We start from the raw sequence: 21,706 nt of genomic DNA on the forward strand, positions 1-21,706 counted from the left end.
GGGAGACTAGTAAAATAAAAAAAAAAAAAGTAAAAAAAAAATAAAAAAAAATAAAAGTTCAAATCACCCCCCTTTCCCCCCATTGAAAATTAAAGGGTTAAAAAAATATACACATATTTGGTATCGCCGCGTTCAGAAATACCTGATCTATCAAAATATAAAATCAATTAATCTGATCAGTAAACGGTGTAGTGGCAAAAAAATTCCAAATGCCAAAATTACGTTTTTTGGTCGCCGCAAATTTTGCGCAAAATGCAATAACAGGCGATCAAAACGTAGCATGTGCGCAAAAATGGTACCGTTAAAAACGTCAGGTCAAGACACAAAAAATAAGCCATCACTGAGCCTCAGATCCCGAAAAATGAGAACGCTACGAGGTTTGGAAAATGGCGCAAAACGTGCGCCACTTTTTTTGGACAACCTTGTGAATCTTTTTTAACCCCTTAGATACAAGTAAACCTATACATGTTTGGTGTCTACAAACTCGCACCGACCTCAGACATCACACCCACACATCAGTTTTACCATATAGTGAACACCGTGAATAAAACATCCCAAAAACTATTGTACGATCACACTTTTTTTTTTTGTAATTTTTCCGCATTTGGAATTTTTTTGCTGTTTTCCAGTACACCATATGGTAAAACCTATGCTTTCATTTAAAAGTACAACTCGTCCCGCAAAAAACAAGCCCTCATATGGCAAGATTGACGGAATAATAAAAAAAGTTACGGCTCTCGAAAGAAGGGGAGAAAAAAAACAAAAACGCAAAAACGGAAAGTGCCCCAGGGCTGAAGGGGTTAAAAGGCTAATTTCACTTTTTTGAAGCTGGTAGTTGGAGAGATTGTAAATATTGTGAACCAGGGGGATTTATAATTCCATTTTTTCTTTTTTGTTTGTGCTTGATTCCTGCTCTGGTCCCTCCGCAGGATTTTTTCTTTTTTTTTTTGTTGTTGATCTTGGGATCAGAAAATTTGTAATAAGATTGGGATTTTTGGCAGGGGGCAAAAAAGGAACCAAGGGTATAGTTTTGTTAGAATTATCCAGAGTAATGATATCCTCGATGAGGGGGGTTTGGTAAGCTGGCCATATTGGAACAGCCAGGTAGGGGATCATCATGGATAGAGATTCATCAAATCCATGGCATCATTCTCCTGGGTTAGTGAGCAGACTGAAGGACTGTTATCACAGGGTGGTGCTTATTTCTCTCTAGAAATGCTTGACGCATGTGACTGAAGCGTTGTACAACGGATGACAACGGATGACAAAGAAAAGAATTCCATTGTCGGACTCCGTTGTGTGCAGGGGGCGGAGTTTGGGGGGGCGGAGTTCGGGGGCGGAGCTGAGGACGTCAGTGCCGCGGTCTGCATGGCTGGGGACAGGTGTGTGAGTGTGTGTGTCTACATGCGTGTGTACATGCGGAGTGCGGGAGGGGGCGGAGCTGAGGACGTCAGTGCCGCGGACTGCATGGCTGGGGACAGGTGAGTGAGTGTGTGTGTGTGTGTGTCTACATGCGTGTGTACATGCGGAGTGCGGGAGGGGGCGGAGCCGAGTGGGGCCGTGTAGCTGAGGACGTCAGTGCCGCGGGGACTGCAGGGCTGGGAACGAGTGTGTGTGTGTGTGTGTGTGTACATGCGGAGTGCGGGAGGGGGCGGAGCCGAGCGGTGAAGTGTCGGCCTCCTTGCATACTGTATCCTGGGTAAATATCGGGTATAAGCAAAGCCCTTTTTGCTTGGTTACCCGATATTTATCTTGGTTACCAGCATACACCGCTTAGCGCGGGCTCCCTGCACCCATAACCACTGTAAATATCGGGTAACTAACCAAAGCGCATTGCTTGGTTACCCGATGTGTATCCTGGTTACGGGGGCGGGGAGCCAGAAAGCGCATGCGCAGCGAAATCCTACGGATCGCGCTGCTCAAAAAACGTTACAGGCTGCGTTGCTCCCGCCCGGCGGTCAGTTAAAAAACAACTGACTGCGACACAGCGGATGCAACGCAGCATCATCAGTCGCAATCCGTCACTACTAGAAGTCTATGGGGAAAAACAGGATTCCTGCAAAATATTTTGCAGGATACCGTAATTCCTCAAGGCGACGGATTGTGACTGATGCAAAACAACGGAAGTGTGAACTTTAGCCATACCCAAACTATCTGCTGATTGATTTTACAAATACCATGCTGCAGGACCAGTTGTAGCCACTGGGTGGCAGCAGAGCGGTCTTTATTGCATTAATTTTATATTAGTACTTTTCCCCTTGTGGTAAGCCACGCCCACTTTACCAGAGGGAAGAAGCGGTGCTAATAAGACCACCAGCAGCAGAGGTCAGGGGGGCTGCGCTGAGGGCCCCTTCCTCACCTGTTAGGGGCTGCAGATCGGAGAACTTATCTCCTCTGCTGAGACCGGAGCGCAGAGGAAGACTGTGTGTGACAGCGAAAACAGAGGCTCCGCCCACAGCAAGGAGGCTCCGCCCACCAGCTCCTTCTATAGCAGGGAGGCTCCGCCCACCAGCTCCTTCTATATCAGGGAGGCTCCGCCCACCAGCTCCGTCTACAGCAGGGAGGCTCCGCCCACCAGCTCCGTCTACAGCAGGGAGGCTCCGCCCACCAGCTTCGTCTACAGCAGGGAGGCCTCTGCTGCATACAAACATGGCTGTGCCGCCCCTCAGCCCTGAGCTGCTCTCCTCCTGCATGGAAACTATTGTAAGAGCACACTGCAGTCGGAGGGGATGATGGATGAGCCGGCTCCAGAGAGACATGCTGTGCTGGGAACTGTGCAATCATCTGCAGAGAGGGTGAGTCCATGTGTAATGTGTGCACATCTCTCTCTCCATCCATCCATCCATCCATCCATCCGAGTAGTATTATAGTAGTTATATTCTTGTACATAGGGGGCAGTATTATAGTAGTTATATTCTTGTACATAGGGGCAGTATTATAGTAGTTATATTCTTGTACATAGGGGCAGTATTATAGTAGTTATAATCTTGTACATAGGGGCAGTATTATAGTAGTTATATTCTTGTACATAGGGAGCAGTATTATAGTAGTTATATTCTTGTACATAGGGGCAGTATTATAGTAGCTATATTCTTGTACATAGAGGACAGTATTATAGTAGTTATATTCTTGTACATAGGGGCAGTATTATAGTAGTTATATTCTTGTACATAGGAGCAGTATTATAGTAGTTATATTCTTGTACATAGGAGCAGTATTATAGTAGTTATATTCTTGTACATAGGGGCAGTATTATAGTAGTTATATTCTTGTACATAGGGGTAGTATTATAGTAGTTATATTCTTGTATATGGGGGGCAGTATTATAGTAGTTATATTCTTGTACATAGGGGCAGTATTATAGTAGTTATATTCTTGTACATAGGAGCAGTATTATAGTAGTTATATTCTTGTACATAGGAGCAGTATTATAGTAGTTATATTCTTGTACATAGGGGCAGTATTATAGTAGTTATATTCTTGTACATAGGGGTAGTATAATAGTAGTTATATTCTTGTATATGGGGGGCAGTATTATAGTAGTTATATTCTTGTACATAGGGGTAGTATTATAGTAGTTATATTCTTGTATATAGGGGCAGTATTATAGTAGTTATATTCTTGTACATAGGGGCAGTATTATAGTAGTTATATTCTTGTACATAGGGGTAGTATTATAGTAGTTATATTCTTGTACATAGGAGCAGTATTATAGTAGTTATATTCTTGTACATAGGGGCAGTATTATAGTAGTTATATTCTTGTACATAGGGGCAGTATTATAGTAGTTATATTCTTGTATATAGGAGCAGTATTATAGTAGTTATATTCTTGTACATAGGGGGCAGTATTATAGTAGTTATATTCTTGTACATAGGAGCAGTATTATAGTAGTTATATTCTTGTACATAGGGGCAGTATTATTGTAGTTATATTCTTGTACATAGGGGGCAGTATTATAGTAGTTATATTCTTGTACATAGGGGCAGTATTATAGTAGTTATATTCTTGTACATAGGAGTATGTATGTAAAGTGCTATGGAATTAATAGCGCTATATAAATGAATAAAATTATTATTATTATTATTATTATTATAGTAGTTATATTTTTGTACATATGGGGCAGTATTATAGTAGTTATATTCTTGTACATAGGGGGCAATATTATAGTAGTTATATTCTTGTACATAGGAGAAGTATTATAGTAGTTATATTCCTGTACATAAGAGCAGTAATATAGTAGTTATATTCTTGTATATAGCGGCAGTATTATACTAGTTATATTCTTGTATATGGGGGGCAGTATTATAGTAGTTATATTCTTGTATATAGGGGGCAGTATTATAGTAGTTATATTCTTGTATATAGGGGCAGTATTATTGTAGTTATATTCTTGTACATAGGGGGCAGTATTATAGTAGTTATATTCTTGTACATAGGGGGCAGTATTATAGTAGTTATATTCTTGTATATAGCGGCAGTATTATACTAGTTATATTCTTGTATATAGGGGGCAGTATTATAGTAATTATATTCTTGTATATAGGGGCAGTATTATAGTAGTTATATTCTTGTACATAGGAGCAGTATTATAGTAGTTATATTCTTGTATATAGGGGCAGTATTATAGTAGTTATATTATTGTATATAGGGGCAGTATTATAGTAGTTGTATTCTTGTACATAGGTTGCAGTATTATAGTAGTTATATTCTTGTACATAGGGGGCAGTATTATAGTAGTTATATTCTTGTACATAGGGGCAGTATTATAGTAGTTATATACTTGTACATAGGGGGCAGTATTATAGTAGCTATATTCTTGTATATAGGGGCAGTATTATAGTAGTTATATTCTTGTATATAGCGGCAGTATTATAGTACTTATTGTGAGGGAAATCCTGAGATATGATGAGAATTATGGCAAAATTAGCTAGCTGGCCCCACACCTACACCCCTTTCCCTGCACACACAGAGATTCCCCTCAGATCACTCATCATCTGTGAAGGTTTCAAATCCAATTACACTGCCAAGCCAGAGGAAGACCCCCGGGGGGATATGTCCATTCATCAAGGGAGTGGGTGGGAAACTGGAAAACCTTTTCAATCTTCAAAGCGGATCCAGGACCCTCTGTCCCAGCAGGAGTTCATATTCTTGACTCCGTAACATGATACACAGTTATGATATTACTGTGCGTCTGAGCCATACACCCACTACATCGTTAAAATTGGGACTCCAAGCTGCATCTCTGCATACCCTCGAATTCTTTGTCGCACTCTGGGCGGCGAGATACAGAGAACTGCGATTAGGAGTCTGTTAGAGGAGTTGTGCTTGGACTCAGTAGGCAGAGGGGAGACAGATGGATCTGATGACACCAGAACCGTCCCGATCGGACCTCCCAGTCCGGAGTTGCGGATCATACTCACTTTGGGAAATTATTTTAGACTCAGGACAGGGGTGGGGCAGTACACCCCTGCGAGGTCACCAGGGGGAGGGGACATGGATTGTAGCCAGTTTGATAAAGACAATGTGGACATTCTTGGCTTGTCTTTACTCGGGGGTCATGCGTACTATACACATGTGAGAAAGTCCATGAAACCCTGGTCGAACAGCCCCCCCCTGTGGCCAGACACATAAGGTAACTGCTTGATCTGACTCTGTAACCACGTCTCATCTGTAAATGTACTCTGACATATATATATATATATATATATATATATATATATATTTTGTAAATTCCATATTGTATACAGTCAGGGTCAGAAATATTTGGACAGTGACCCAAGTTTTGTTATTTTAGCTGTTTACAAAAACATGTTCAGAAATACAATTATATATATATAATATGGGCTGAAAGTGCACACTCCCAGCTGCAATATGAGAGTTTTCACATCCAAATCGGAGAAAGGGTTTAGGAATCATAGCTCTGTAATGCATAGCCTCCTCTTTTTCAAGGGACCAAAAGTAATTGGACAAGGGACTCTAAGGGCTGCAATTAACTCTGAAGGCGTCTCCCTCGTTAACCTGTAATCAATGAAGTAGTTAAAAGGTCTGGGGTTGATTACAGGTGTGTGGTTTTGCATTTGGAAGCTGTTGCTGTGACCAGACAACATGCGGTGTAAGGAACTCTCAATTGAGGTGAAGCAGAACATCCTGAGGCTGAAAAAAAAGAAAAAATCCATCAGAGAGATAGCAGACATGCTTGGAGTAGCAAAATCAACAGTCGGGTACATTCTGAGAAAAAAGGAATTGACTGGTGAGCTTGGGAACTCAAAAAGGCCTGGGCGTCCACGGATGACAACAGTGGTGGATGATCGCCGCATACTTTCTTTGGTGAAGAAGAACCCGTTCACAACATCAACTGAAGTCCAGAACACTCTCAGTGAAGTAGGTGTATCTGTCTCTAAGTCAACAGTAAAGAGAAGACTCCATGAAAGTAAATACAAAGGGTTCACATCTAGATGCAAACCATTCATCAATTCCAAAAATAGACAGGCCAGAGTTACATTTGCTGAAAAACACCTCATGAAGCCAGCTCAGTTCTGGAAAAGTATTCTATGGACAGATGAGACCAAGATCAACCTGTACCAGAATGATGGGAAGAAAAAAGTGTGGAGAAGAAAGGGAACGGCACATGATCCAAGGCACACCACATCCTCTGTAAAACATGGTGGAGGCAACGTGATGGCATGGGCATGCATGGCTTTCAATGGCACTGGGTCACTTGTGTTTATTGATGACATAACAGCAGACAAGAGTAGCCGGATGAATTCTGAAGTGTACCGGGATATACTTTCAGCCCAGATTCAGCCAAATGCCGCAAAGTTGATCGGACGGCGCTTCATAGTACAGATGGACAATGACCCCAAGCATACAGCCAAAGCTACCCAGCAGTTCATGAGTGCAAAAAAGTGGAACATTCTGCAATGGCCAAGTCAATCACCAGATCTTAACCCAATTGAGCATGCATTTCACTTGCTCAAATCCAGACTTAAGACGGAAAGACCCACAAACAAGCAAGACCTGAAGGCTGCGGCTGTAAAGGCCTGGCAAAGCATTAAGAAGGAGGAAACCCAGCGTTTGGTGATGTCCATGGTTCCAGACTTAAGGCAGTGATTGCCTCCAAAGGATTCGCAACAAAATATTGAAAATAAAAATATTTTGTTTGGGTTTGGTTTATTTGTCCAATTACTTTTGACCTCCTAAAATGTGGAGTGTTTGTAAAGAAATGTGACAATTCCTACAATTTCTATCAGATATTTTTGTTCAAACCTTCAAATTAAACGTTACAATCTGCACTTGAATTCTGTTGTAGAGGTTTCATTTCAAATCCAATGTGGTGGCATGCAGAGCCCAACTCGCGAACATTGTGTCACTGTCCAAAGATTTCTGGACCTAACTGTATATTGTAGTATCTTGTGTGCCCTTATGGCGATTAAAAATATATAATTTAATCTTGGGCTGTTATGTTATCTCGATCCTGAATTCCACGTTTGGGCTCGGCTTAGTAGTTATCGTAATCGATTGGTGGCAGCGAGTTTATGCCAAGGATCATTGTGGGGCAACCAGTGAGATCTGCTAGGATTAGATATATTCCGCCTGCGGGAGTCGGGGGAATATATACCTTACTCTCACCGAGAACCCTTCAATCATCGGCATAGTAGAATAGCAGCCTCCTTGCTTATTGTCGGGCAATTCCATAATTGGCCTGACTAAAAGAGGGGCGCTAGAGAGCGAGTCACGTGCTCTGTCGAGTGGAAAGGAGGGGTGTAACTTCCTCTTCCTCCCCCCTTTTCGTGACAGTTATATTCTTGTATATAGGGGCAGTATTATAGTAGTTATATTCTTGTACATAGGAGGCAGTATTATTGTAGTTATATTCTTGTACGTAGGGGGCAGTGTTATAGTAGTTATATTCTTGTATATAGGGGCAGTATTATAGTAGTTATATTCTAGTATATAGGGGCAGTATTATAGTAGTTATATTCTTGTATATAGGGGCAGTATTATAGTAGTTATATTCTTGTATATAGGTGCAGTATTATAGCAGTTATATTCTTGTACATAGGAGCAGTATTATAGTAGTTATATTCTTGTACATAGGGGGCAGTATAGTAGTTATCATCTTGTACATAGGGGCAGTATTATAGTAGTTATATTCTAGTACATAGGGGCAGTATTATAGTAGTTATATTCTTATATATAGCGGCAGTATTATAGTAGTTATATTCTTGCACATAGGGGGCAGGATTATAGTAGTTATATAGGAGCAGTATTATAGTAGTTATATTCTTGTACATAGGGGCAGTATTATAGTAGTTATATTCTTGTACATAGGGGGCAGTATTATAGTAGCTATATTCTTGTACATAGGAGCAGTATTATAGTAGTTATATTCTTGTACATAGGGGGCAGTATTATAGTAGTTATATTCTTGTACATAGGGGGCAGTATTATAGTAGTTATATTCTTGTACATAGGAGGCAGTATTATAGTAGCTATATTCTTGTACATAGGGGGCAGTATTATAGTAGTTATATTCTTGTACATAGGGGGCAGTATTATAGTAGTTATATTCTTGTACATAGGAGCAGTATTATAGTAGTTATATTCTTGTACATAGGAGCAGTATTATAGTAGTTATATTCTTGTACATAGGGACAGTATTATAGTAGTTATATTCTTGTACATAGGGGCAGTATTATAGTAGTTATATTCTTGTACATAGGGGCAGTATTATAGTAGTTATATTCTTGCACATAGGGGGCAGGATTATAGTAGTTATATTCTTGTACATAGGGGCAGTATTATAGTAGTTATAGTCTTGTACATAGGAGCCGTATTATTTGTAGACTTTCTGTGAAATGAAGTAATATACAACTTTATATCTTTATTAAAAAAATACATTTAGAAAAACATAGACGTTATTCACATATATTATTCCAAGAATTGCATTCAGCAGTCGCTGCTCTAAAATGTTCAATTTTTAATTAAAAATCCACAGAAGAAAGGCTGAATACATGCCGTTTTTCCTCAGGGTCTCATCCTATTAAAGGGAATTTGTCCGCAGGTTTATGCTATGTCATCTGAGAGTAGCATCATGTAGCTGCTGAGATCCTGATTCCAACAATTGTCACTTGCTGTCAATTTGGTACAATCCCTGTTTTTTCTGCTATAGATGTAGCAGAGCTCAGAATGCTGAGCAGTGTATAACTCCGCTCACACCACTGATTGGCAGCTTTCTCACAGCTGCCAATCAGTGATGGGGGCAGGGTTACCCAGAGCTTATTACTAGGCGGCAGGAGACGCCTAGTGATAATCTCCTGCTGATAAAACACTGATTTTTGTTATGAAAGGAAACATACAGTCCAGTAAGTGACACATTGCTGGAATCAGGTTCTCAGCCCCTACAGATTACATATCAAAAACCTGCTGATCGATTCCTATCAAATGACTGTATGCATTCAGCCAAATTAAAACAATAAAGGGAGGATTTTAGAGCGGACGACTTCTACTTTATACACAAATATTTAGAATAAATTTTACATATGTAGATTAGGTGCTGGGAAAGAGAAGTGTCATCAGTCTGAAGGGGATTTTCCAGTAATTTTGGTTATTTACATTTGCACTTCCTTGTTGTATTTCTGCGCAGCCGGAACCACATTACAAGAAAATTTTTTAGGAGTTTCCTTGTTTTTCTGCTAGGAAATAACTGGATTATACCCATTGATTACTATTGGCGGCTTTGTGTCCCTGTCCACGGTCAGAAAGTCCCTGGTTTTGTTATTATAGAGGGATTTATTCAGTCGCGTCTCCATATTTGTTTCGCTTTGTGGTATCTGGAATCTGCGGTTGTCCTGAAAAAGAAAAGAAGGAAAATCAATCATGATCAATAAATGATACAATTTTATTTAGCTCTGATCACGGCTGACATGCGGTCTTTCCTGGCTCCCATCGTCCCGTCTGCAACACCATCGTGGCCTCATAGGAGTCTATTAAATACATACACACATATATTGCAGGGGACAGGGGCTCCTAAACTGGCCCTCAGGCTAGGGGAGCTCTAACTATCCCTCATCTCAGAGATACTTCTGAAGGTGAAGATGTCTGAGCCGCCTTCCTGGCCCTGCTCCTGACCAGCCTTGGTTTTATACCCCCAACCCCAGGGGAAAGCCGGGACAGGAGTGTAATTAAACCCACAGAAATAGACAAACAGGGGAAACCAAATCTCTATCTCACAGTACGCGCACACAAAGGTATAAGACAACAAGGGCAAAGGAGAAAAATAAGAGCAGGGAGGAAGCAACAAGATAATGGGAGAACTGCCAAAACAACTCCAAGCACAAAGCAATTTACTCAACTGCACGACTGGGACACAACAGCACTGTCATGGTTCTGATCCTTGGAGCTCTGCTCTCTACCAGAGCCGAGGCTCTGTTTTGTACTGTGCTCCGGTGGACTGGTTGTTTTCTGGCCTTGGGTCCTGTACTGGTGTTGGGAGGGGCCTATTCACAGGCGCTTCGTTCTGGGTGATTGCTCTGCTTCATTAGGGAGCAATCTCGCCAGGAACGCCGACAGTTGTAGTTCCTGTTCTCTATTGAGTGCTATGGCTCCCGCATGTGCTCTGCTCTGATCTTTTCTCCCTTCTCTGCCCATGCCCCTGACTCTGATGTTACCCCCCCGGCTTCTGACCTCCGGCTCGTACCCTGACCTCTGCTCCTCTTTTTCCCTGTGTTGCATATGTGACTTCCTGGCTTCTGACCTCCGGCTTGTTTGACTTCCCCGCCACAAGTTGCATCTAGTGACACCTAGTGGTAGATCATCACAAGCACACAGACCAACACAGCAATAAACTATAGTCGGCATAGGAAGACAGATTCCACCATCTTAAATAGGAAAGGGAGCAAATGTGATAGGCTTCCAACAAAAAGTGATCCCAGAAGAAGGGAAGGAAAAAACAAAAATGAAAAATCAGCCAGTTTTCCAATTTAAAGGAAAATGGTTTTTAAAATGGGCCGGTGTTCACATGTTGCAGAATCCAAAACTGAAGGAGTGTGTGATGATTTCTGTCTATTATCATCATACGTACAGCACAATATGGGGCGTGTACATTTTTGCAACTACCTGCGTCATGTAGTTGCGATATCTGCCCTTTCTCCAGGTAGATCCACAGGTCGGTGCACTTCTCCGTTTCCCTCCTGGTCACTATGTAGCTGGCCACCGACCCTGCAACTGAAATCAGAGTCAGAGACTAGAGTTGAGCGGACTGCTAATAATCCGGGTCCGGCGGATCACCGGCGGGTTGACAAAGAAGTCCGGATCCGATATCCGGCCCCATATATGTCAATGGAGGAACGGAATCCGGGACGAGAGAGAGAAAGAGAGAGAGAGAGAGAAAAAAAAAAAAAACCTGGATCCGGATCGTGCACCCGGAATCCTGCGCCCGGGTCGGACTCGGATCTGCCGCTCAAACCGCGCGGATCCGGATTTTGCCGATCCGGGTCCGCTCAACACTATCAGAGACCCATGAAAAACAAAAAAAAATGGCCCCAAGAGTGTGTGTAGCCACATTGGCCAGGGACCAACCCTTCCGTTTATGGGGGGGGGAGCAAAACTGTGGTAAAGGGTGTGATCATGGAGGCGTGCCACGTCACCACCACGGCCGTGGGCACATTGCTGTGGTACGTTCGTGAGTCTGCACCCCTTGCTCTGCAGGTCGCCCATCTGATCAGGGTAACTTATAGAAATTGGAGAAATGGAAGGAATTGCTCATAGTCACTTGGGGAATGCCACAATGATTGCACTTCCCACTTTATGTGCCACTAGGTGGCGTCACTCTGCAGTCGTCCACAGATCTAGCCCTGTTCTGCTTACCCACAGACAGGAGAATATTCCACTTCGGAGGATACGGCAGACGCTTCCTGAACACACTCTGAGTAACCAGCGCGGCACCCGTCCCTGGAAGCACAGGCATGAAGAGGTTAACATGAAGCCCCGGGGTACGTAGTAAGGGGCACTGCAGGCTCTGACAAATGTATCCCATGTGCTGAGTTTTAAAAAAATACTGATTTTTTTTTTTTTTTTTTTTTTTACGTTGACTTACACCACCCCCATAAAAATAGATGAAAACACTTCATATGGCAGGTGCAGGCTGTGTTGTACAGCCAGCACCTGCCTCTAACAGCAGGAAGCTGAGCTTACTCTGATCGCTGCTGCTTAACTAGAAATTCATCTGTCACTTTCTGACAGTGTCATTTAAATGGCGCATATGAGTCATCCGGTCAGTTGGAGGCCTGCGAAGGTGTGGAACACCGCCATCTTGGTACTCCTATGAAGCCCACCCAGGTCTGCGGACTTATGTCTTACAGCGATGGGGGAAATTGTAAATTCCCTCCGTGTTGTGACTCCATGTTTCCGGCCTTATAATAGACCGGGATTCCTAATCTGACTCACTCACTAGTCCTTTAATCCGGCACTATAATCCTGACCACCATGGCCCCTCAATATCATGGGCACGGACCATTACCTGTGATAAAGGTGACCACCCCCTTCATGAACGCCTGCGACTGGCACGCTGCATAGCCTTGTAATCCCTATAAGGAAATACAAGAAGATTTATAGACTCCTTTATTCCAGGGCGCGGCACATACAGGGTTAACAGAACATTAATATTTACCAATACACAGCCAATAAGACTCCAGGATGGTTGACTGACAGGTACAAGGACAGTGAGGACCCTGCCCATGAGGGACTACAGTCTACAGGTGAGGGCGGCTGCGGGGGTGAGCAGGACAGAGGACAGGACTAGGAGGAGGACAGAGTAATGGAGAAGGCAGAGGACAGGACTAGGAGGAGGAGGACAGAGTAATGTAGAAGGAGAGGACAGGTCCAGGAGGAGGAGCATAGAGTAATGTAGAAGGCAGAGGACAGGACTAGGAGGAGGACAGAGCAATGTAGAAGGCAGAGGACAGGTCTAGGAGGAGGAGCAGAGAGTAATGTAGAAGGCAGAGGACAGGTCTAGGAGGAAGAGCACAATAATGTAGAAGGCAGAGGACAGGTCTAGGAGGAGGAGGACAGAGTAATGTAGAAGGCAGAGGATAGGTCTAGGATGAGGACAGAGTAATGTAGAAGGCAGAGGACAGGACTAGGAGGAGGACAGAGCAATGTAGAAGGCAGAGGACAGGTCTAGAAGGAGGAGCACAGAGTAATATAGAAGGCAGAGGAGAGGTCTCGGAGGAGGAGCACAGAGTAATGTAGAAGGCAGAGGACAGGTCTAGAAGGAGGAGTACAGAGTAATGTAGAAGGCAGAGGACAGGTCTAGAAGGAGGAGTACAGAGTAATGTAGAAGGCAGAGGACAGGTCTAGAAGGAGGAGCAGAGAGTAATGTAGAAAGCAGAGGACAGGTCCAGGAAGAGGAGGACAGAGTAATGTAGAAGGCAGAAGACAGGTCTAGGAGGAGGAGGACAGAGTAATGTAGAAGGCAGAAGACAGGTCTAGGAGGAGGAGGACAGAGTAATGTAGAAGGCAGAGGACAGGTCTAGGAGGAGGAGGACAGAGTAATGTAGAAGGCAGAGGACAGGTCTAGGAGGAGGAGGACAGAGTAATGTAGAAGGCAGAGGACAGGTCTAGGAGGAGGAGGACAGAGTAATGTAGAAGGCAGAGGACAGGTCTAGGAGGAGGAGCACAGAGTAATGTAGAAGGCAGAGGACAGGTCTAGGAGGAGGACAGAGTAATGTAGAAGGCAGAGGACAGGTCTAGGAGGAGGAGGACAGAGTAATGTAGAAGGCAGAGGACAGGTCTAGGAGGAGGAGCACAGAGTAATGTAGAAGGAAGAGGACAGGTCTAGGAGGAGGAGGAGCACAGAGTAATGTAGAAGGCAGAGGACAGGTCTAGGATGAGGACAGAGTAATGTAGAAGGCAGAGGACAGGACTGGGAGGAGGACAGAGTAATGTAGAAGGCAGAGGACAGGTCTAGAAGGAGGAGCACAGAGTAATATAGAAGGCAGAGGAGAGGTCTCGGAGGAGGAGCACAGAGTAATGTAGAAGGCAGAGGACAGGTCTAGAAGGAGGAGTACAGAGTAATGTAGAAGGAAGAGGACAGGTCTAGAAGGAGGAGCAGAGAGTAATGTAGAAAGCAGAGGACAGGTCCAGGAAGAGGAGGACAGAGTAATGTAGAAGGCAGAAGACAGGTCTAGGAGGAGGAGGACAGAGTAATGTAGAAGGCAGAAGACAGGTCTAGGAGGAGGAGGACAGAGTACTGTAGAAGGCAGAGGACAGGTCTAGGAGGAGGAGGACAGAGTAATGTAGAAGGCAGAGGACAGGTCTAGGAGGAGGAGGACAGAGTAATGTAGAAGGCAGAAGACAGGTCTAGGAGGAGGAGGACAGAGTAATGTAGAAGGCAGAAGACAGGTCTAGGAGGAGGAGGACAGAGTAATGTAGAAGGCAGAGGACAGGTCTAGGAGGAGGAGGACAGAGTAATGTAGAAGGCAGAGGACAGGTCTAGGAGGAGGAGGACAGAGTAATGTAGAAGGCAGAGGACAGGTCTAGGAGGAGGAGGACAGAGTAATGTAGAAGGCAGAGGACAGGTCTAGGAGGAGGAGCACAGAGTAATGTAGAAGGCAGAGGACAGGTCTAGGAGGAGGAGGAGCACAGAGTAATGTAGAAGGCAGAGGACAGGTCTAGGAGGAGGAGCACAGAGTAATGTAGAAGGCAGAGGACGGGTCCAGGAGGAGGAGGACAGAGTAATGTAGAAGGTGGAGGACAGAGTAATGTAGAAGGCAGAGGACAGGTCTAGGAGGAGGAGGACAGAGTAATGTAGAAGGCAGAGGACAGGTCCAGGAGGAGGAGGACAGGTCTAGGAGGAGGAGGACAGAGTAATGTAGAAGGCAGAGGACAGGTCTAGGAGGAGGAGGACAGAGTAATGTAGAAGGCAGAGGACAGGTCTAGGAGGAGGAGCACAGAGTAATGTAGAAGGCAGAGGACAGGTCTAGGAGGAGGAGGAGCACAGAGTAATGTAGAAGGCAGAGGACAGGTCTAGGAGGAGGAGCACAGAGTAATGTAGAAGGCAGAGGACGGGTCCAGGAGGAGGAGGACAGAGTAATGTAGAAGGTGGAGGACAGAGTAATGTAGAAGGCAGAGGACAGGTCTAGGAGGAGGAGGACAGAGTAATGTAGAAGGCAGAGGACAGGTCCAGGAGGAGGAGGACAGGTCTAGGAGGAGGAGGGCAGAGTAATGTAGAAAGCAGAGGACGGGTCCAGGAGGAGGAGGACAGAGTAATGTAGAAGGCAGAGGACAGGTCCAGGAGGAGGAGGACAGAGTAATGTAGAAAGCAGAGGACAGGTCTAGGAGGAGGGGGACAGAGTAATGTAGAAGGCAGAGGACAGGTCTAGGAGGAGGAGCACAGAGTAATGTAGAAGGCAGAGGACAGGTCTAGGAGGAGGAGCACAGAGTAATGTAGAAGGCAGAGGACGGGTCCAGGAGGAGGAGGACAGAGTAATGTAGAAAGCAGAGGACAGGTCTAGGAGGAGGAGGACAGAGTAATGTAGAAGGCAGAGGACAGGTCCAGGAGGAGGAGGACAGAGTAATGTAGAAAGCAGAGGACGGGTCCAGGAGGAGGAGGACAGAGTAATGTAGAAAGCAGAGGACAGGTCCAGGAGGAGGAGGACAGAGTAATGTAGAAGGCAGAGGACAGGTCCAGGAGGAGGAGGACAGAGTAATGTAGAAAGCAGAGGACAGGTCTAGGAGGAGGAGGACAGAGTAATGTAGAAAGCAGAGGACAGGTCTAGGAGGAGGAGGACAGAGTGATGTAGAAAGCAGAGGACAGGTCTAGGAGGAGGAGGACAGAGTGATGTAGAAGGCAGAGGACAGGTCCAGGAGGAGGAGGACAGAGTAATGTAGAAAGCAGAGGACAGGTCTAGGAGGAGGAGGACAGAGTGATGTAGAAGGCAGAGGACAGGTCCAGGAGGAGGAGGACAGAGTAATGTAGAAAGCAGAGGACAGGTCTAGGAGGAGGACAGAGTGATGTAGAAGGCAGAGGACAGGTCCAGGAGGAGGAGGACAGAGTAATGTAGAAAGCAGAGGACAGGTCCAGGAGGAGGAGGACAGAGTAATGTAGAAAGCAGAGGACGGGTCCAGGAGGAGGAGGACAGAGTAATGTAGAAGGCAGAGGACAGGTCCAGGAGGAGGAGGACAGAGTAATGTAGAAGGCAGAGGACGGGTCCAGGAGGAGGAGGACAGAGTAATGTAGAAAGCAGAGGACGGGTCCAGGAGGAGGAGGACAGAGTAATGTAGAAGGCAGAGGACAGGTCCAGGAGGAGGAGCACAGAGTAATGTAGAAAGCAGAGGACGGGTCCAGGAGGAGGAGGACAGAGTAATGTAGAAAGCAGAGGACAGGTCTAGGAGGAGGAGGACAGAGTGATGTAGAAGGCAGAGGACAGGTCCAGGAGGAGGAGGACAGAGTAATGTAGAAAGCAGAGGACGGGTCCAGGAGGAGGAGGACAGAGTAATGTAGAAGGCAGAGGACAGGTCCAGGAGGAGGAGCACAGAGTAATGTAGAAAGCAGAGGACAGGTCTAGGAGGAGGAGGACAGAGTAATGTAGAAAGCAGAGGACAGGTCTAGGAGGAGGAGGACAGAGTGATGTAGAAAGCAGAGGACAGGTCCAGGAGGAGGAGGACAGAGTAATGTAGAAAGCAGAGGACGGGTCCAGGAGGAGGAGGACAGAGTGATGTAGAAGGCAGAGGACAGGTCCAGGAGGAGGAGGACAGAGTAATGTAGAAGGCAGAGGACAGGTCTAGGAGGAGGAGGACAGAGTGATGTAGAAGGCAGAGGACAGGTCTAGGAGGAGGAGGACAGAGTGATGTAGAAGGCAGAGGACAGGTCTAGGAGGAGGAGGACAGAGTGATGTAGAAGGCAGAGGACAGGTCCAGGAGGAGGAGGACAGAGTGATGTAGAAGGCAGAGGACAGGTCCAGGAGGAGGAGGACAGAGTAATGTAGAAGGTAGAGGCCAGGAAGAGAGTGAGATGTGCAGAGAGGTTCTGGTGTGAGGATGAGCTCTCCTCTAGGGTCCGTCAGGGGATCGGGAGGTCTCCTCCATTGTGTCCTGAGCCTGCGGCTTCCCTCGTGTTGGGCAGCATTGATACCATCCGAGGCGGTGATAGGACACGGGAAGCCACAAAGACAAGAAACGGGGAAAAGCAGAAGTTTAGACTCTGCTGCTGGAAGGGTAATACCAGGACGAGACAGGAAAGTCCCCGCAGCACAGCAGTGTAGGGGCAGGTCTGTCCACAAGATTGCAGTCACATAAAGCGTTTGTTGTTGTGTCGCACAGAACCTCTCAGTGTGATGTGTGATGCTGCTACGCCTGTGACGTGACCGGCAGCGCGGTGGAGGACGGACCCCAGAAGACTCAGGTAAGTGCCGCACCCCCCGGCCGCGGCGGACACATGCACCAGTTCAGACTAGTAAAGTGGAGCGTCGTCACATGCAATAGAAGTGCAATGCTGAGGAAATCCTGAAAACAGGCACTGTTGGTGGTCCCTGAGGACTGGAGTTGGGACATACTGCTCTAGGGGGCGAGTTGTTGTGTAATGATGGGGGTATTACTCCTCATACTGCACAGGCTGAGTCAGGCTATTATCCCCGATGAGTCAGGCATTGAGTTTCCTCCGGGCGGACTACACGTCTCAGCCAGCTTGTGACTCACGCAGGGGTTTAGCACATGTCTTATTACTCGTTTATTCATTGACATTCATCCCACAGCACTGTACAGACATCCGAGGTAAGCCGGGTCATCGTCCGCACTCTCAGGACCGCTGCTTCCTGTCAGTCACACATTCCTGCTTTCAGTCCAAGGTTGAAGACTCATCCTTTGTTCCATTTGTTTCTCCTCTGTCCCGGACGTTCTCACAATGGATGCAATTGTAACAAACCCTCAGCTGTGGAGTGGATCAGGCTAAATGTCAGCACTCACCGGGTGTTTAGCAGCCACGGTGTCATCGACTCTGGTCAGCCCGAGGTTCACCATCGTAACTGATGGCTCGTAGTGGTGTTCTGGGTGTAGTGACTGTCAGCAGCTGATAGTGACCTCCGCTGGAGGGGAGGACTCGGCGCAGCCAAGCTGAGTATGTATATACTGTATGTGTATATATATATAATAATAATAATATTTATTCATTTATATAGCGCTATTAATTCCACAGCGCTTTACATACATTGGCAACACTGTCCCCATTGGGGCTCACAATCTAAATTCCCTATCTGTATGTCTTTGGAGTGTGGGAGAAAACCGGGGAACCCGGAGGAAACCCATGCAAACACGGGGAGAACATACAAACTCCTTACAGGTGTTGTCCTTAGTGGGATTTGAACCCAGGACCCAAGCGCTGCAAGATTGCAATGCTAACCACTGAGCCACCACAAGATTGCAATGCTAACCACTGAGCAACAAGACTGAACAGTGCTAACCACTGAGCAACAAGACTGCACAGTGCTAACCACTGAGCCACCACAAGACTGAAATGCTAACCACTGAGCCACCACAAGACTGCAATGCTAACCACTGAGCCACGTGCCACCCGTATGTACTGTATATACAGTATATAATTGTGTGCGCAGAATTCTGAACAGAAAACAAAACTTTAGGGAGCAAAATAAGAACCATTCTATGTATGTTCTTTAATAAATATTCATCATGTGAACAGATCCCTATTGCATGACTGCAAGCGGAGATCTTGAGACATTAACTATTGATACAGAACAGATATGTTTTGCTTAGTGATATCCTGGGTGCTGATAACTCTCTTATCTAGGGTAAGATAAGGGAAGAATCTGCGATGAGAGTAATCCGGACGCTGCGCCTCCTCCTCGTTCTGCGCAGCTGCTGTGACGCTGCGCCTCCTCCTCGTTCTGCGCAGTTGCTGTGACGCTGCGCCTCCTCCTCGTTCTGCACAGTTGCTGTGACGCTGCGCCTCCTCCTCGCTCTGCGCAGTTGCTGTGACGCTGCGCCTCCTCCTCGCTCTGCGCAGTTGCTGTGACGCTGCGCCTCCTCCTCGCTCTGCGCAGTTGCTGTGACGCTGCGCCTCCTCCTTGCTCTGCGCAGTTGCTGTGATTTCTCGCTCTGCGCAGTTGCTGTGACGCTGCGCCTCCTCCTCACTCTGCGCAGTTGCTGTGACACTGCGCCTCCTCCTCGCTCTGCGCAGTTGCTGTGATGATGCGCTCTGCGCAGTTGCTGTGACGCTGCGCCTCCTCCACGCAGTTGCTGTGACTTCTCACTCTGCGCAGTTGCTGTGACGCCTCGCCTCCTCCTCGCTCTGCGCAGTTGCTGTGACGCTGCGCCTCCTCCTCGCTCTGCGCAGTTGCTGTGACGCTGCGTCTCCTCCTCGCTCTGCGCAGTTGCTGTGACACTGCGCCTCCTCCTCACTCTGCGCAGTTGCTGTGATGATGCGCTCTGCGCAGTTGCTGTGACGCTGCGCCTCCTCCACGCAGTTGCTGTGACTTCTCACTCTGCGCAGTTGCTGTGACGCCTCGCCTCCTCCTCGCTCTGCGCAGTTGCTGTGACGCTGCGCCTCCTCCTCGCTCTGCGCAGTTGCTGTGACGCTGCGCCTCCTCCTCGCTCTGCGCAGTTGCTGTGACGCTGCGCCTCCTCCTCGCTCTGCGCAGTTGCTGTGACGCTGCGTCTCCTCCTCGCTCTGCGCAGTTGCTGTGACGCTGCGCCTCCTCCTCACTCTGCGCAGTTGCTGTGATGATGTGCTCTGCGCAGTTGCTGTGACGCCTCGCCTCCTCCTCGCTCTGCGCAGTTGCTGTGACGCTGCGCCTCCTCCTCGTTCTGCGCAGTTACTGTGATGCTACGCCTCCTCCTCGCTCTGCGCAGTTGCTGTGACGCTGCGCCGCCTTCTCGTTCTGCGCAGTTGCTGTGACGCTGCGCCTCCTCTTCGTTCTGCGCAGTTGCTGTGACGCTGCGCCTTCTCCTCGCTCTGCGCAGTTACTGTGACGCTGCGCCTCCTCCTCGCTCTGCGCAGTTGCTGTGACGCTGCGCCTCCTGCTCGCTCTGCGGAGTTGCTGTGACGCTGCGCCTCCTGCTCGTTCTGCGCAGTTGCTGTGACGCTGCGCCTCCCCCTCGCTCTGCGCAGTTGCTGTGACGCCTCGCCTCCTCCTCGCTCTGCGCAGTTGCTGTGACGCTGTGCCTCCTCCTCGCTCTGCGCAGTTGCTGTGACGCCTCGCCTCCTCCTCGCTCTGCGCAGTTGCTGTGACGCTGCGCCTCCTCGCTCTGCGCAGTTGCTGTGACTTCTCGCTCTGCGCAGTTGCTATGACGCCTCGCCTCCTCCTCGCTCTGCGCAGTTGCTGTGACGCTGCGCCTTCTCCTCACTCTGCGCAGTTGCTGTGACGCTGCGCCTCCTCCTCGCTCTGCGCAGTTGCTGTGATGCTGCGCCTCCTCCTCGCTCTGCGCAGTTGCTGTGACGCCTCGCCTCCTCCTCGCTCTGCGCAGTTGCTATGACGCCTCGCCTCCTCCTCGCTCTGCGCAGTTGCTGTGACGCTGCGCCTTCTCCTCACTCTGCGCAGTTGCTGTGACGCTGCGCCTCCTCCTCGCTCTGCGCAGTTGCTGTGATGCTGCGCCTCCTCCTCGCTCTGCGCAGTTGCTGTGACGCTGCGCCTCCTCCTCGCTCTGCGCAGTTGCTGTGATGCTGCGCCTTCTCCTCACTCTGCGCAGTTGCTGTGACGCTGCGCCTCCTCCTCGCTCTGCGCAGTTGCTGTGACGCTGCGCCTTCTCCTCACTCTGCGCAGTTGCTGTGACGCTGCGCCTCCTCCTCGCTCTGCGCAGTTGCTGTGATGCTGCGCCTTCTCCTCGCTCTGCGCAGTTGCTGTGATGCTGCGCCTCCTCCTCGCTCTGCGCAGTTGCTGTGATGCTGCGCCTCCTCCTCGCTCTGCGCAGTTGCTGTGATGCTGCGCCTCCTCCTCGCTCTGCGCAGTTGCTGTGACACTGCACCTCCTCCTCGCTCTGCGCAGTTGCTGTGATGCTGCGCCTTCTCCTCACTCTGCGCAGTTGCTGTGATGCTGCGCCTCCTCCTCGCTCTGCGCAGTTGCTGTGATGCTGCGCCTCCTCCTCGCTCTGCGCAGTTGCTGTGATGCTGCGCCTCCTCCTCGCTCTGCGCAGTTGCTGTGACACTGCACCTCCTCCTCGCTCTGCGCAGTTGCTGTGACGCTGCGCCTCCTCCTCGCTCTGCGCAGTTGCTGTGACGCTGCGCCTCCTCCTCGCTCTGCGCAGTTGCTGTGATTCTGCGCCTCCTCCTCGCTCTACGCAGTTGCTGTGACGCTGCGCCTCCTCCTCACTCTGCGCAGTTGCTGTGACACTGCGCCTCCTCCTCGCTCTGTGCAGTTGCTGTGATGCTGCGCCTCCTCCTCGCTCTGCGCAGTTGCTGTGATGCTGCGCCTCCTCCTCGCTCTGCGCAGTTGCTGTGACACTGCACCTCCTCCTCGCTCTGCGCAGTTGCTGTGACGCTGCGCCTCCTCCTCGCTCTACGCAGTTGCTGTGACGCTGACGTTGCGACTTGCGTTATCACCATGGGCCGGTCACATGCACAGTCACTGCTGGGCGGCCAGTGCTTGGGGGTGATTGAGCGTGATATTCATCATGTGTTACCAGGATTTGACCTCAGAGTAAACGCTGCAGTCACACATACAAAGAGCCTCATGTCGCGGATCAGCTGAGTGGT

The 21,706-nt window shown here is 47.8% G+C and overlaps 2 protein-coding genes across 4 annotated transcripts in view; one reads left to right on the forward strand and one right to left on the reverse strand.

The window, feature by feature from the left end:
- Window positions 1–2,624: 2,624 nt before the first annotated feature.
- TRAF2 (TNF receptor associated factor 2) overlaps window positions 2,625–21,706 on the forward strand; it is an 89,230-nt gene continuing 70,148 nt past the window's right edge. The window contains exons 1-2 of one of the 2 annotated variants that reach the window (XM_075324449.1): window positions 2,625–2,795; window positions 17,326–17,407. The gene's annotated coding sequence lies outside the window, so the exon portion shown is untranslated. The remainder of the gene's footprint in view (window positions 2,796–17,325; window positions 17,408–21,706) is intronic. The other variant, XM_075324445.1, reaches the window with a different exon arrangement.
- Window positions 8,868–18,041, reverse strand: TMEM141 (transmembrane protein 141). Of its 2 annotated transcripts, none has more exons than XM_075324453.1 (5): window positions 17,968–18,041; window positions 12,524–12,590; window positions 11,872–11,955; window positions 11,122–11,229; window positions 8,868–9,854 (listed from the first exon to the last, which is right to left on the reverse strand). In XM_075324453.1, the coding sequence occupies exons 1-5, from the start codon at window positions 18,019–18,021 to the stop codon at window positions 9,796–9,798; spliced, it is 372 nt and encodes a 123-aa protein (XP_075180568.1). In that variant the 5' UTR covers window positions 18,022–18,041; the 3' UTR covers window positions 8,868–9,795. The 2 variants fall into 2 exon arrangements, with proteins under 2 accessions (XP_075180568.1, XP_075180567.1); XM_075324452.1 differs by lacking the exon at window positions 17,968–18,041 and adding an exon at window positions 12,674–13,500.

This window comes from Anomaloglossus baeobatrachus, chromosome 9, assembly GCF_048569485.1.
Source record: "Anomaloglossus baeobatrachus isolate aAnoBae1 chromosome 9, aAnoBae1.hap1, whole genome shotgun sequence".
Taxonomy (NCBI): Eukaryota; Metazoa; Chordata; class Amphibia; order Anura; family Aromobatidae; genus Anomaloglossus; species Anomaloglossus baeobatrachus.

What these genes read in the sequence shown, in the direction of transcription:
- TMEM141 (XM_075324452.1), bottom strand. Translation starts at nt 12,742, where the DNA reads ATGGGCAGGGTCCTCACTGTCCTTGTACCTGTCAGTCAACCATCCTGG. An exon ending in GGTGGTCACCTTTATCACAG is followed by an intron (nt 11,956 to 12,523) that starts GTAATGGTCCGT and finishes CTGTGCTTCCAG; the next exon opens with GGACGGGTGCCGCGCTGGTT. An exon ending in GAATATTCTCCTGTCTGTGG is followed by an intron (nt 11,230 to 11,871) that starts GTAAGCAGAACA and finishes CTCTGATTTCAG; the next exon opens with TTGCAGGGTCGGTGGCCAGC.